The 13793-nt window shown below is 50.6% G+C and overlaps 2 protein-coding genes across 7 annotated transcripts; both read right to left on the reverse strand.

Annotated features, from left to right (window-relative positions):
• Positions 1-216: 216 nt before the first annotated feature.
• pgap1 (post-GPI attachment to proteins 1) lies at positions 217-9586 on the reverse strand. Of its 2 annotated transcripts, none has more exons than XM_023336706.1 (26): positions 9284-9586; positions 8022-8175; positions 7729-7904; positions 7271-7439; positions 7031-7191; positions 6904-6956; positions 6770-6836; positions 6585-6690; positions 5522-5580; positions 5361-5444; positions 4426-4475; positions 4291-4342; positions 4139-4216; positions 3965-4040; positions 3607-3680; positions 3484-3535; positions 3337-3403; positions 3160-3265; positions 2971-3009; positions 2706-2890; positions 2424-2633; positions 2218-2353; positions 1564-1614; positions 1292-1491; positions 1114-1218; positions 217-453 (listed from the first exon to the last, which is right to left on the reverse strand). In XM_023336706.1, exons 1-26 carry the CDS (start codon positions 9413-9415, stop codon positions 315-317), a joined length of 2781 nt encoding a protein of 926 aa, XP_023192474.1. In that variant the 5' UTR covers positions 9416-9586; the 3' UTR covers positions 217-314. The 2 variants fall into 2 exon arrangements, with proteins under 2 accessions (XP_023192474.1, XP_014329891.2); XM_014474405.2 differs by having other exon boundaries at positions 7271-7442.
• A 1069-nt stretch (positions 9587-10655) lies between these two features.
• Positions 10656-13751, reverse strand: maip1 (matrix AAA peptidase interacting protein 1). 5 transcript variants are annotated; one of them, XM_023336730.1, is made up of 5 exons: positions 13212-13748; positions 12759-12830; positions 12553-12679; positions 11079-11230; positions 10656-11002 (listed from the first exon to the last, which is right to left on the reverse strand). In XM_023336730.1, the coding sequence occupies exons 1-5, from the start codon at positions 13545-13547 to the stop codon at positions 10811-10813; spliced, it is 879 nt and encodes a 292-aa protein (XP_023192498.1). In that variant the 5' UTR covers positions 13548-13748; the 3' UTR covers positions 10656-10810. The 5 variants fall into 5 exon arrangements, with proteins under 5 accessions (XP_023192498.1, XP_023192499.1, XP_023192500.1 ...); XM_023336731.1 differs by having other exon boundaries at positions 13248-13742; XM_023336732.1 differs by having other exon boundaries at positions 10781-11002; positions 11083-11230; positions 13212-13654.
• Positions 13752-13793: the final 42 nt, after the last annotated feature.

Raw genomic sequence — 13793 nt, forward strand, 5'->3', positions numbered from 1 at the left:
TTCAGGTTCTGAAAAATTTATTTGAACTTTTGGCTTCCTAACCGCCGCCTCAGAGCTTGTTCCACAACCAGAACCCTGACCTCTGACCCAGAACCCTGACATGAACACAAAAACAAACCGGACCTCTCTAACGCCACCCAGCTGCTCTGCTTCTAGGACTATGAATGTAAACATGACCAGTTCCGGCGGCAGGCGGTCCATCAGAACCCCCTCCTCATCAGAACAGCGCCCCCCGCTGACTCCCTGAAGGCAGAGCGATAAGGCAGACGAGGCGGCAGGACGTCCGGACGGCGGGCGGGTCGGTTTCCGGGCCGTCAGAGGACGCAGCAGACGCCCAGGGGAACCAGCACCGCAGACAGGAAGTAGGCAATTCTGTACAGGTGGAGTGAAGAGAAGGTCGCCATGGCGACAGCCAATGGGAGTGGGAGGCAGGAGACGACAGGCAGCAGTCGGCTGCAAGACAGGAAAGAGGAAGTTTAAAATCAGGAAGTGTTTGAAATCTGCTGAACATGAAATAAATCTACAGAATATTTATTTATCTTTGAATAAAATTTAGATCCAATAAACACGTGAATGTTGCGGTAGATAAACATAAACCATAAAAAACAAATGCAACACAAAAATGTTGCAACCACAGGAAATAAAAACAGCAAGAATAAAATCCTGCGAACTCGCTCCACGAAGTGTTAGTCCTCCAGGCCACTAGGTGGAGTCTGGACTCGCTAATATTAGCTACATAAATATAAGACATAAAGTATAATGTGGCTTTTCTTCCTTCCTCAAACTTTTCCTCTGGATTTCCGTCTCTATCGACTCCGGTTCCAGATGATCGGCTCCCCCTGGTGGTCTGGAGGACGAACATTTACTGGAGCCAGTTTGCAGCGCTTTTCTGTTGCACCGGTTTTTAGTTTTGGTGTTTCTTGGAGTCAGAATCATTCATGTGTTTGCAGCTTGCTTTGGAGCTGCAAACACTAGTAACATTCAGCAGAATAATTATGTAGCTACTTTGTGAATTTTGGGTCAAATGTCACATTTACTGAGCTACTGTGTGAAAATAATTTAGGAGCAGATTTTTGAAGGCCGCCCGGGTCCAGATCCTGTCGACTGTCTCACCTGTTGCTGAGCTGCAGCGTGTCGCAGTTGATGAGCAGCAGGGAGACGCAGACCAGAGGCACGGAGTGAAGCCAGCAGGGATCCGGGTCCAGCTGGGTGCAGAACCTGTTCAGAACCAGAAGGCCATGAGACCCGGGTCAGATGGCACTCCGCTCCCTACGGCGGGGCGCGGCGCTACCTCAGGCTGCGGCTCCAATGGAGCAGCGACGGCGCGCTGAGCACGGCAGGCAGCAGCAGCAGCGCCGCCAGGCTGAGGTGCAGCTGCAGGTCGTCCCTCACTTCCTGCAGGGCGCTCTCTGACAGCAGCGGGGCGCCGCCGCGCTCGCCGGCCGCGGCCTCCAGCGCCCCGTTGGCGGCCGGTTTCTGTTTCTGTGGCGCCTGCAGGGACGGAGAGCGGGTTCTGGTTTCAGGCCAAACGCAACCGGGAGGACCGGTTCTGCTGGATCTTACCAGGTTCAACATGTGACTCAGAGATCGCTCCGTCATCTGCAGCCGGAGAACCTGAAGGCAACACGGACTGAAGGTAAGAACCTGAAGGCAACACGGACTGAAGGTAAGAACCTGAAGGCAACACGGACTGAAAGTAAGAACCTGAAGGCAACACGGACTGAAAGTAAGAACCTGAAGGCAACACGGACTGAAAGTAAGTACACCCCGCTGAGGTCCAACGGTTCACTGACAAAACATTTTATTAGCCGAAGCTTCAGCAGCGAAGAGAGGAAAAATAAATGAAATGAATAAATAAAAACAAAAGAGTGAAAATGATAAAATCTAAAAATGAAAAATTCAATATTAAAAAAAAGTGGAAATAAAATAAAAAATTATTTTGATTTTATTTCACTCTGATATGAATATATAATTAATACATTTTTTTAAAAAATAGGCCGGAAAAAATAAATACAACGATAATTTAAAAAAATACATGAAATTTAATAAAAACAGTGAAAACATATACAGATAATAATTTGGGTCAGAACCACTGCTGCTGGAGGTTCTACAGCGAAATGGACCAGGAAGTACTGAGTTTAACAACAAGTTCTGATCCGGTTAACGAGGGCATGGAACGCATGAGGCAGCGTGTGTGTGTGTGTGTGTGTGCTTCACCCGGTTCAGGTGCAGCAGGCCGGCGGCGGCGATGGCCAGAGCGCCGCAGGAAGTGGACCCGGCCGCCACCAGGCAGACGGCCAGGAGGAGGCGGATCCGGAGCCGCAGAGTCCCGGCGCCTCTGGAGACGGACGGCCTGCGGAGGAATGGCCCGTTATCAGCGGAGAGTTCAGAGGGGACCGGGTTCTGACCCGACCCGGCGTTACCTGTGCAGCGGCGCCAGCAGCAGCGAGGCGAGCCGGACCAGCAGGCGCAGCAGAGCGCTGGCCCAGAACGCCACGGCGGCCCCCAGCACGTACAGCAGCGGCGCCAGCAGATGGTGCCACTCCTCCCCTGACTCCGCCCACTCAGGAAGAGCCTCGTCAGGCGGAGTGGGGGGCAGGGAGTCCTCTAGGGGGAGGAGGTCCCGACAGCAGCTGGAGAACAAAACTGAGACATGACCCAGAATGACCCAGGGGGCGGGGCTTAGAGGGCGGGGTCAGGCTCACCTGAGGAGGATGTGCAGCAGGTAAACAGGAAGGTTGACCTTGTGCAGCTGCAGCGCCCCGCCCACCGCCTCGCTCATGTCTGCTGCTCGACCCGACGCCAGGATGGAGGACAGCTGCCCCCCGCAGGCCAGGAGCAGCGCTACGGCCGTGTAGACCGGAACCAGCGGCCCGCAGAACCGCAGGACCTGGAACGGCAGCACAACTCCTGTTGTCTAGCAACGAGAAACCAGCAAGTTCTGTCTGGATGAGCAAAAGCTGGACATACCTGTCCCAGCACCTTGGGGAAGGAGGTTCTGACTGACACCTGGAGGGGAGGAAGCATTCTGCATTTGGATCGATCACACTCTGATGTGGGACTCCTCTGACCCCTTATAAAACTGTCAGGGCTGCAAGCTGCTAATTTGGGATTAGCAATCCAGAGTCACCAGGCTGCAAGCAGAGCTCGGTGCTGTACCTTGTACTGGCAGTTGGGGGCGGTGTGGAGCTGCAGCAGCACACTGGAGCCGTTGTCAGGGCGACTGGTGTGAAGCATCCCTGAGATCTCTGTGGCGGACGGCGCGCTGGCAGACGGACCAAACTGGGTCAGAACCAACAGCAGGAAACTGAAAGCAGCTGAATGAGGAAGAGTCACCTGGCTGTGGTGAAGGAATCCTCCTGGAACCAGGGGACCCGCATCCGGTACACACTGGGCAGCCTGTCTGCGCACACACACACACACACACTGGGATCATCGCTCCACATCACAGGAAGTTGATCCACTCAAACAGGAAGTGCCTACCTCTGGTTCCTCTGCACTGACTCACTACGCTGATCCGGAAGGCCTGGTAGACCTGGACACAAAGGTGCGTTTGAGGTCTGGAGGCAGCGTAGGAGAAAACAATGCTGCTGTGGAGATGGCTACCTGGTGGAAGTGCAACAGCTGGATGTTGTGAAGAAGTCCAGAGGAGTTCACTGTGATGTCACTGGCTTGAAAACCTGCAGAACCAGAACCACCAGAACTTTATTATGAAGCAGCTTTTAGCAGCTATTAACTCTTTTTATACAATAAAAAAACATCTTGTTTGGTGTCAATCAGGTTATATTGAAGATTGCCCCCACCATTAGTGTAAATTTATCTATGATGCTAATTAGCGACACCAGGCACTGCAGGGATAAAACTGACTTTTATCCTTGTAAGTTGATGATATTATTGGTGCTGCTGACTTTGTTAAAATGTGTTTTTGAGAAATTGTTGCTTTTAATTTGAGTTTCCGACTCACCGAAGGACAGGACATGAGGCACAGAGATGGACCGGGTCAGAGATTCTTCTCTCTGCCACTCACACTCCACCGTGAACTGAAGAAACAAACACTTGTTGTTTAAAAGAACCTCAGGCCGGGTCAGAACCGCCAGCGACCCGGTTATGACCCGGTTCGGGGGAAGGACGAGCAGACCTGTTTGCTGTTGAGGTTGGAGGCAGAAACGACCAGATGAGTGAAGGAGGACAAGTCGGCCAGACTCAGAACCAGAACCTGAGGGAGAAGACGGGTTCTCATTACTACCTGAGCAGAACCGGGCCAACCCGCGCCGGTTCTGCTCAGGTCACCTTATAAGCTGGCAGCAACTCGGTTCCCATGGACAGGTCCACGGCGCGTCCGCTGAGGACAGAGAGAGACAAGCTGCTCACCCCAGACACCAGAGCAACTCAAACGTCTCAATAATTCAAGATGGCGGCATTTACCAGGAGGAGGCGTTGCCATGGAGACAGCCGAAAACCCAGCTGCTCGTCTCCTGTTGGACAACAACCACACATTTTAAAGGGACAGAAACGCTAAAATCCACCTTGATCCACATCACTGAGCAAAGAGAAAACATTTTTCACAGGATTTTAACCAAAGTAAAAATACAAGTTTTGTCATCAGCAGAGAGAAGCGGCTCAGAAAAACTGCAGCTGGGAGGAGTTTCCATCAGGATCATGGAGACGAGAGGAAACGCTCCGGTGGGCGGAGCCAGAAATCCACTGGATCATTAATCAGCATAAAATAATCAGGCCGCCATCTTGTTTTAACGCAGGACTGAGCTGTGATTTCAGGTCAACTCCCAAACAGGGAAATTGAAATTAAAGATTAATATGTTTTCAAAAACTGTCATCAAGGAAATAAAGGGAGAAAAACAGAATCGATTTAAATCAGATATGAAAAATCCAGAGCAGCAGAAAATCAACAATTCTGTTCAGGAAACCCATCGAGACGAACTTGGAGATAAACTGGGATCATGAAGTAGGAAGAAAGGCGGAGCCACTCGGTCCAGATGCCCCGCCCATCTTCTGAGACTCCGCCCCCAAACACAACAGGAAGTTACAATTTTATTTTGTTTTTTTAAACAAACTTTTTAGCCCCAGTTTAGCTCCAACAATGTGAGCCTGTGGTTGTATCAGAACCAGATCAGAAACCCGGTGAGAAGCTGGGATTGGTTCTGAAGGATCCGGTGGAGGAGCAGCAGCCAGTAGACTGTGGAGCGACAGACCGTCAGTCGGATCGGGTCCACAAGTGATGAGAGAGCAGAACCAGGACCAGAACCATTCCCTCTGCTGATGACAGAACGAGCCCACCTATCTGAACGCTGCGGGTCGGCAGAACCTGAGGAGGAAGTTCTGGAGTTGTGAGCAGAACCCACCAGGTTGTTGCTGCGGCAGTAGAAATGACTGTAGGCGTTCCGCCGACTCGGCAGAGCAAACAGGAAGTACTTCAGCTGTCCTTCCTGTCAGACAAAGCAGAGCGTCACTCCAGAACCGCCTGGCGGACCTTCTGTCTGACTGGAGGAGGTTCTGTTGGTACCTTCGGGGTTCTGTAGGACAGACGTAGAGAGTTCACTTCACTCCAGGCTTCAGGAACATCTGGACAACAACGGAACAGAACTCAGATCAGTAACACAGTCAGAACCAGAACCACAATACGCCAATCGACTCGCGGCCTCCCTCCAGAGGGCACCGCCTGCCTGCCTGCCTCCAGAGGGCGCCGCCTGCCTGCCTGCCTCCAGAGGGCGCCGCCTGCCTGCCTGCCTCCAGAGGGCGCCGCCTGCCTGCCTGCCTCCAGAGGGCGCCGCCTGCCTGCCTACCTCCAGAGGGCGCCGCCTGCCTGCCTACCTCCAGAGGGCGCCGCCTGCCTGCCTGCCTCCCTCCAGAGGGCGCCGCCTGCCTGCCTGCCTCCCTCCAGAGGGCGCCGCCTGCCTGCCTGCCTGCCTGCCTCCCTCCAGAGGGCGCCGCCTGCCTGCCTGCCTGCCTGCCTCCCTCCAGAGGGCACCGCCTGCCTGCCTGCCTCCAGAGGGCGCCGCCTGCCTGCCTGCCTCCAGAGGGCGCCGCCTGCCTGCCTGCCTCCAGAGGGCGCCGCCTGCCTGCCTGCCTCCAGAGGGCGCCGCCTGCCTGCCTGCCTCCAGAGGGCGCCGCCTGCCTGCCTGCCTCCAGAGGGCGCCGCCTGCCTGCCTGCCTCCAGAGGGCGCCGCCTGCCTGCCTGCCTCCAGAGGGCGCCGCCTGCCTGCCTGCCTCCAGAGGGCGCCGCCTGCCTGCCTGCCTCCAGAGGGCGCCGCCTGCCTGCCTGCCTCCAGAGGGCGCCGCCTGCCTGCCTACCTCCAGAGGGCGCCGCCTGCCTGCCTACCTCCAGAGGGCGCCGCCTGCCTGCCTGCCTCCCTCCAGAGGGCGCCGCCAGCCTGCCTGCCTGCCTCCCTCCAGAGGGCGCCGCCTGCCTGCCTGCCTGCCTCCCTCCAGAGGGCGCCGCCTGCCTGCCTGCCTGCCTCCCTCCAGAGGGCGCCGCCTGCCTGCCTGCCTCCCTCCAGAGTGCGCCGCCTGCCTGCCTGCCTCCCTCCAGAGGGCGCTGCCCTCAGATTAAAGATGCGTTCTCTCACCCAGGATGGGGACGGATGTGTCCTGAACGTCTCTCAGTGTCCTGACATTGTGTCTGATGAAGTGATGGTTCAGGATGCTCCGCCTCCTCTCTGGATCATCTGTGAACTGTTGGACATCGGATCAGCTGTGAGGACACCTTGACGACAGAGATCTCCATGACTACAAGCAGCTGAGGTGTTCAGACCTGTCTGGTTTGGGCATCAATGAGGTCAAAGAACGCCCTGACTGTGGCGAGGACCAGCTCTTTGCACCTGCAACAGAGTCACACGGTGTTTGAGACGCCTGACACGAGTTCCAGGCGAGTTCCAGGCGACTTACCAGACGATGGAGAGATGGTCGGTGGAGACCCAGGTCCGGGGAACCGCCGTCACCTGACACAGATCACAAGGCTCAGCAGAGGAAGGCGCAGCGACGGGACAAACTAAACACTACAAAGCGGCCGTACCACCAGAGACAGCTTGTTGGGGTCTCCTGGGGGACAGGGCAGGGAGGTCAGCCCAGACCGGACCTGGTAGTCACGGTAACCGCCTCCCACCGACAGCAAGGTGATGTTCCTGAGCTTGGCCGCCTGATTCACCCACTTCTGCCTCACCGCTGTGTAGAAATCTAGGGAGAGGGTTAAAACTGAGTTACCACGGCAACCGGCATCACGGCGACCAGCAACACGGCGACCGGCTCGGCTCACCCAGCAGGTACGGGTCCAGGGCCAGAACCGGGGCCATGTGGGGGGAGGCCTGAGTGATGATGAGGCTGACCAGGTGAGGGTTGAAGCGAGGAAGAGTAAACAGCGCCCGGGCCACCACGCCCCCCATGGAGTGGCCGACCAGCGCCACGCTCTGGGGCGGCGTCTTCAGCTGCTGCGGGGAAAACCGGACCTTCAGGTGATTTAATACGACTTCATGTGACAAACAGCTGAGCAGAACTTTATGTTCACAATTTATATTTATTCTTATTATTTTGCATTTATATTTTATTAATATTTGTGAATTTGTTTTATTTCATATAATTTATTTTTCTTCTGGCCGCGCTTCCATTACCAGATAAATGTGTAACGCTCTGCAACATGGATACTTCCTGTTGGTTTGTCACCTAAAACCCACAGAGGTCAGAGGTCGGACTGGACCGGTACCAGCCGGTTCTGACCTTGTACAGCCGCAGGATGGCCTTGATGCTCTCGTGCAGGAAGTGGGTCTGCCGGAGCAAACTGCCGCCGTAAAGCGCCACCAGCTCCTCGTTGAAGTCCACGGTGAAGACGTTGAGATGGACGCCTCCCTCCATGTTCTCTGCCTTCCTCAGGGCCACCGAGCCCAGAGAGCGAGCTGCATCACATGACGGGGAGAGCCAATCAGAGAGCAGGAAGCCATCCACTCTCTTCACATGGTTCCGTGAAAAACCTTTTAACCTGTGTGGGAATCGACGGTTCCCGTTTCCCTCACCTTGCTTGTAGCTGCCGGCGTTTCCGGGCAGGAAGAGCACGGGCGCGCCGCTGAGCTTGAGCGCCCGGGTCTCCTGAGCGTACAGGCCCTCGCCGTAGAGGTAGAGGCCGTATGCTGGGTAAAGTCTGGCCACGCGTCTGGGCAGAGACACGCGCTGCCAACAAAAACCACAGAGAGGAAAATTAGAAACGGCAAAATTCAAAAAAGTTTCTACGCTCGCATGAAGTTGTTCTCGGCTTTTCTGAAAAAGGTTCAATCAATCAATCAAATTTTATTTGTATAGCACATTTCAGCAGCCAGGCATTTCAAAGTGCTTTACATCATTACAAACACAGAAACACAAAGCAACATGGAATCAACAATCAAAACACGACATTAAGTCAAGTTCCATCATTAAATTTGTAATTGATTAGTAGATTGTTGAAGAACACTAAAGGGGCGACGGAAACACACTGTCAGTTTAGGTGGTAACTGATCAGCTGTTTCACGTCTTCCTGAATGTAAACGTGTCACATCAGCTACATTAACCCTAACCCACCTTTATCAGCCTTACTGTTGCCAACTTAGCAATTGTGTTGCTACATTTCCAACTTTTAAACTAAAACAATTGGCACCAGTCAAAATCGGAATTGGTGTGCAATCGGTGCATCCTTACTGTTGACCCGGGTTACCTGAGGTTATCACCAGGTGTGACCAATAAATCAGCCCAATCTATACCTGATGAGATTATTGATTCGTTCCAAACCGATAGATGGAAACACGCCTGGTTCACTTTCTTTATTTTATGTGAAACTTTAAAAGTTTGCTACACATTTAACATGACAGTTGGATGAATCGGCCTGACAGACCCGCCCACCAGGACATGTTTAAAACCAGTCTCCCTGCTGTTGCCATCTTCTTTGTTGTTATATTTAGCGACGGTTCAGACCGAAGTAATCAACCGGTCAGGCTACTTTAAGATCGGTGATCGACCAGAAACCTGCAATCCTGCAGCTGCATGTTGCTCAGGCTGAACATCCACAGCTGGTTGTGTTTCAGAGTAGCTCCACGCAGCCATGTTCTGGTTCTGATCTGGTTCCGACCTGCTCAGGAGTTCTGAGGATGTCTGCTTCCAGAACCCCGCTAATCTGATCCCACACAGGTGAGGTCAGGATTTCACCTGACAGCGTGCTGCGTCAGCTGGTCACGTGGCGCAGCTGTCAGGAAGCGTGAGCAGCTCCCTGGACCCCAGCAGAACCCCGGAGGAACCGGGCAGGACTCACCCGGTACTCCGGGTACTCAAACATGTAGGTCATGCTGCATCGGTTCTCCTCAAAGCCAGTCAGCAGCTCCCGCAGGCCGACCAGCAGCAGCCCCAGAGCCGCCCCGTAAAACGCCACCGCGGCGGCCCTCATGGCTTCCGTCGAACCGGACTCTCCGAACCTACAGCGGCCTCATCTCCGAGTTCCGGTGTTCATCTCTCGGTCTGCTCGGTGAGGGTGTCACCGCCAGTCCAGTCGAACCAGTTCACAACTCAGCCTCACAGAGTGCACTCCTTTACAGTCAGCCGGCGAGGAACCGGGCCAAAATGTGGGCGTGGTTTGGGACCAGCTGATGACCACGTGACCTGATATAAGCGGGGCTGTTTGGAGATAAAACTGTCCTCTTATACAATAAGTAACGTAATTAAATTGGTATAACGTGATGTGTGGGAATCAGGAAGTGTTCGGCATTAAATTACGTAAACAAGGTAATTCTGTTAAGAAAAAAATCGCTTTTTTCTGAGCAGCTGTTTGGATAACTCCTCCCACACCGCCTCGTTGTTATCTGTACCCGAGTTGTCCGCCGGCTAACTGCGAAGGATGCTCCCACTCAGGGCGTTTGACCAATCAGAGAAACGGAACGTGTGACGATTGACCAATAGCAGATCAGCTACTGAGTGACGCTTTCTGCGCGTGAAACTGTCAGTTTGATTCAATAATTTCCAACTGAAAACATTATTTACGGTGTTAAATAACTCTAATGGGAGGAAGATGGTTTTATCTGATAGACTCCTCCTGCTCTAACCAATGGAAGAACTGGAATAAAACCAGTTGAACCACCGGGCCCAGTGCCCCTGTCCAACTGGTTTCACTGAGATAAATACTAAATCAGTTTCTTATCATAAAACAGAAACTGTCACTAATTGTTTCCTTTTACCGACTTAAATGTTTTATCTTCTCAGTTTTACTTTAACTAGGAAATAAAAGATGTACAGGTTGGTTAAAGCTGTTCATGGTTCAAACTGAACGTTCATCACGTTGAGTCCAGCAGATTGAATCAGAATCTCATCTACTCATGTATCCGTCATCTGAGAGGCGGGTCCATCAAGGACCAACAGCCAGGCGCTCCGCTGCGCAGAGAGACCAGTTAAACCAGTTAAACCAGTCAGGACGAATCAGGAGAACCGGGAGAGACGCAGAGCTCTAAAAACATCCGTTTTCCTCCCATTAAAGGACTTTTGTTCAGGAAATTATTACTTCATACATCGAATAAAACTTATAGAAATCGTCATTCAGTAGCTGCTCTCCTATTGGTCTATTCTCACAGGTTCTAGCTCTCTGATTGGTTGAATTTTCTGTTGCTGAAAGTTTTTTGAAAATAACAATAAAAGAAAATGGTGGAATATCATTTTAATGTAGAAACAACATGGACGTCCTGATTCTACCAGAACCGGGTCGTAGAATCAGAACCAGTCAGCAGCAGGTCTGGGTCAGAACTCCATGTTCAGCCTTCAGTTTCACGTTAAATCCAGTCAGCAGGTGATGATGTCATCCGCTCGGAACCGGACCCAGATCCAGTCCAGGTGGTTCTGGTTCTGTCCCTTTTTGCTCCTGGTGAGGAGCAGCGAACAGATCGGTCCTCGGTACCAGCCCGACCCGGGCTAGTCCAGCAGCTTGGAGTGTTCTATCCGGGTGATGGTCCAGTCCGGAGCGACGCCTTTGGTGAACTCCCTCTGGAACCTGAACCAGAACAACAACAGAACCTTAGGGTCTGGATCACTCAGTGTGAGGAACGGTTCTGCTCGGGTTCTGGTACCGACTCGTAGATGGCGGTGAGCAGCCGTTTGGCCTCCGTCTCTCCGTCGCCGATGGACACCGTGAACATCCGGGTTCCCTCCATGCTGTCGTCAGGGAGACCGACGCTGGTCAGATACCAGAACCGCATCAGGATGCTGACGAACTTCCTGCCTGCAGTTCGACACGGAGGAACCAGAACCAGAGGAGAGAGGTCCGATTAAACAGATCTGACATCATTAAATAAACTGAACGCTCTGATGTCACTGGTTTACTGCCTGGAGAACGAAAGCGGGATTTTTCTTTCTCACGGAGGAACCAAAGAATCGGATATTGTTTTTACAGATTTAAGACCTGGGGTTTCCAACCTGCGGCTCCCGGGCCACATGTGGCTCTCAGGTCCAAACTTTAACACAAAAACAAAGACACACAAATAAACAAAAGCAACTGAAAAACACTGCAACAGCAACAATTGAACGATGCTCCACAGAACAGAAGTCCTCCAGACCACTAGGGGGCGTCTGGAGTTGGTAATATTAGCTCCGTAAATATCAGAAAAGAGTGAGGTATAATGCAACTTTACTTCCTTCAACTCTTCCTTCTTTACCAACGGTCTGGTCCCAGATAGTCTGGTGATCCACTCCCCCTGGTGGTCTGGAGGACTAACACTTAGTGGAGTCAGTTGGCAGCATTTTAAATTTGCTGTTTTTCTTATTTAGCTTCTATTTCCAGCTTCTCATTTCTTTTTCTGATGCATTTGTTTCTTCTGTGTTTTGAAGTTTGCATTATCCCTGTGAGCCACCGTAGCTCAGCTCCTGCACTGTCACTTTAAGAAAACCAAACAAGAGGAGGTTTTAGTTAACGAAGGCTAACTAAAAGGTTTTATTATCTCCATGACAGATCTACAGATTTCTAATAGAAAGACAACCAATGAAACAATGCTATGAAAATAATAATAATTAAAATCATTTTACATTTTTTACCATCAGACAATGTGCTTTATGTGGGCTATCATTCTTTATTTAATATTTATGGAAAAGTGACTCAGCCTGTAAGTTATTTAGTTTACTTTATTCTAAAATGTGAAAATATAAATTAATTTTAGTTTAATTTTGCTCCCTTTCAAAATAAAATGAATAATTTAGCAATATAATTATAAAACCTTTTTTGCAGCTCCATTAGTATTTCATTTTGTGGCATCGGGGGAAGCTACCATTCACAATAAACTAGTTCTTTAAAAATAAATAATCTAAACACTTAACATATTTGTTAGTAATTAATTTGTGCCTTTCAAAATAAATAAAAATAGTTTGTAAGTTTTCACAGTTTGTAAGAAATCATTTGTGCTTTTTATAAATAAATGAAATTATGATGAACGCATATCTTATTTTGAATAAATAAATTTGTGCTTTTAATTAATAAATGAATAAAAAGCCCTGTTAGGAATAAATGTGCTGTCTTCAGTGTTTTGTTTGTGCCGCCGGCTCTGAGCTCACCGTCGTCGTCGTAGAAGATTCCCACGTCTCCCGGCGTCGTGTACATCACGTCCTCCGGCTCGGCACACAGAGCTCTCTGGTAGCTGCACGGCAAAGAGCCGCACTTCTGCTCCAGCTTCCCGATCAGCTGCAGGACAGAGGAGGAAGACAGGATGAAGATGCTGCTGCTGACTCACTCAGATCATCATCATCTTCTTCATACTCACATCTTTAGCGACGAGGCCCTCCAGAGCCTCAAACTGACATCGAGACAAAAGTCTGGAGACGTGGGAGAAAGCCTGGGGACAGAGGACAGAGTCCAAATCACTGGAGGACAGAACCAAGATGGAGGACAGAGACGCTGATGGATGGATGTGACATATTAATGACTGCATAACATTGCTGTAAATATACCAGATTGATCAAAGTGCTCATTTCCATCCGTAGTCCCATAAAACAAACACAAGATACAAACATTCATATAATTTTATTCATAAAATTAAAAACTAAACTAATACATAAAGTCGGAACAGCCGACTTTATTAGTCAATTAAGAGTTTTATATCAAATGCTATGTAAAAAAATATAAAACTATCTCTGTCACTCTAATAATAATAATAATAATAATAATAATAATAATAATAATAATGATGATGAATGGATGGATGTTGTGAACCGACCAGAACCCAGATCTGGTCTCCGGGTTTGTACCGAACCTGCTTCGCGCCCTCTGTGAACTCATCGATGCTGAACTCTTTGTCAAAGTAGGTTCTGATCAGAAAGTAATAGATTCGGGTCCGGAACCAGATGAACGGGTTCGGGATGCCGACCACCACCACCTTCGGCTTCGGGTGGTGCTGATCACGCTCCGAGCTGTAGGTCCGTCTGGCCGGGAGGTTACCCGCCCGGACCAGACAGCACCGCTGACTCCTAACCAGATTCTGGTTTAAAACGAACCGAGCCAGAGTGAAGGATGAAGGCAGCCGAGGATAACATCTGAACAGGAGGGACACCATCTTTACCGTCCGCTTTACTGCTGGTTCCGGTCCGAAACAAGTTGTTCAGACAGAAAATCCCAGCAGAAATTATATCCATGACCCAGCTTCACGTTCACTAAACAATAAACATTTTTGCAATTTATTAAAATAACATTTAATAGTTTTTGTTTAGATATCTTTATCTAATTTTTTTCTCCATGTGGGGAACGATAACAAAGTAACACCAGCGGAAGCTTTGATCCCGTAACTTCCGTGAATAGATAA

Source organism: Xiphophorus maculatus, chromosome 7 (assembly GCF_002775205.1).
Source record: "Xiphophorus maculatus strain JP 163 A chromosome 7, X_maculatus-5.0-male, whole genome shotgun sequence".
In the NCBI taxonomy this organism is placed as follows: Eukaryota; Metazoa; Chordata; class Actinopteri; order Cyprinodontiformes; family Poeciliidae; genus Xiphophorus; species Xiphophorus maculatus.

Bases quoted from the DNA above. Each gene is read 5' to 3' on its own strand.
- maip1 (XM_023336730.1), bottom strand. From the start codon at position 13,547: ATGGTGTCCCTCCTGTTCAGATGTTATCCTCGGCTGCCTTCATCCTTC. The intron at 12,680-12,758 runs GTGAGTATGAAG...TCTGTCCTGCAG, and splicing joins AGGGCCTCGTCGCTAAAGAT to CTGATCGGGAAGCTGGAGCA. The intron at 11,231-12,552 runs GTGAGCTCAGAG...GTCGAACTGCAG, and splicing joins AATCTTCTACGACGACGACG to GCAGGAAGTTCGTCAGCATC.
- pgap1 (XM_014474405.2), bottom strand. From the start codon at position 9,415: ATGAGGGCCGCCGCGGTGGCGTTTTACGGGGCGGCTCTGGGGCTGCTG. The intron at 2,891-2,970 runs GTATGTCCAGCT...CTGCCGTTCCAG, and splicing joins TCCCCAAGGTGCTGGGACAG to GTCCTGCGGTTCTGCGGGCC. The intron at 2,634-2,705 runs GTGAGCCTGACC...TTTGTTCTCCAG, and splicing joins CTGCTGCACATCCTCCTCAG to CTGCTGTCGGGACCTCCTCC.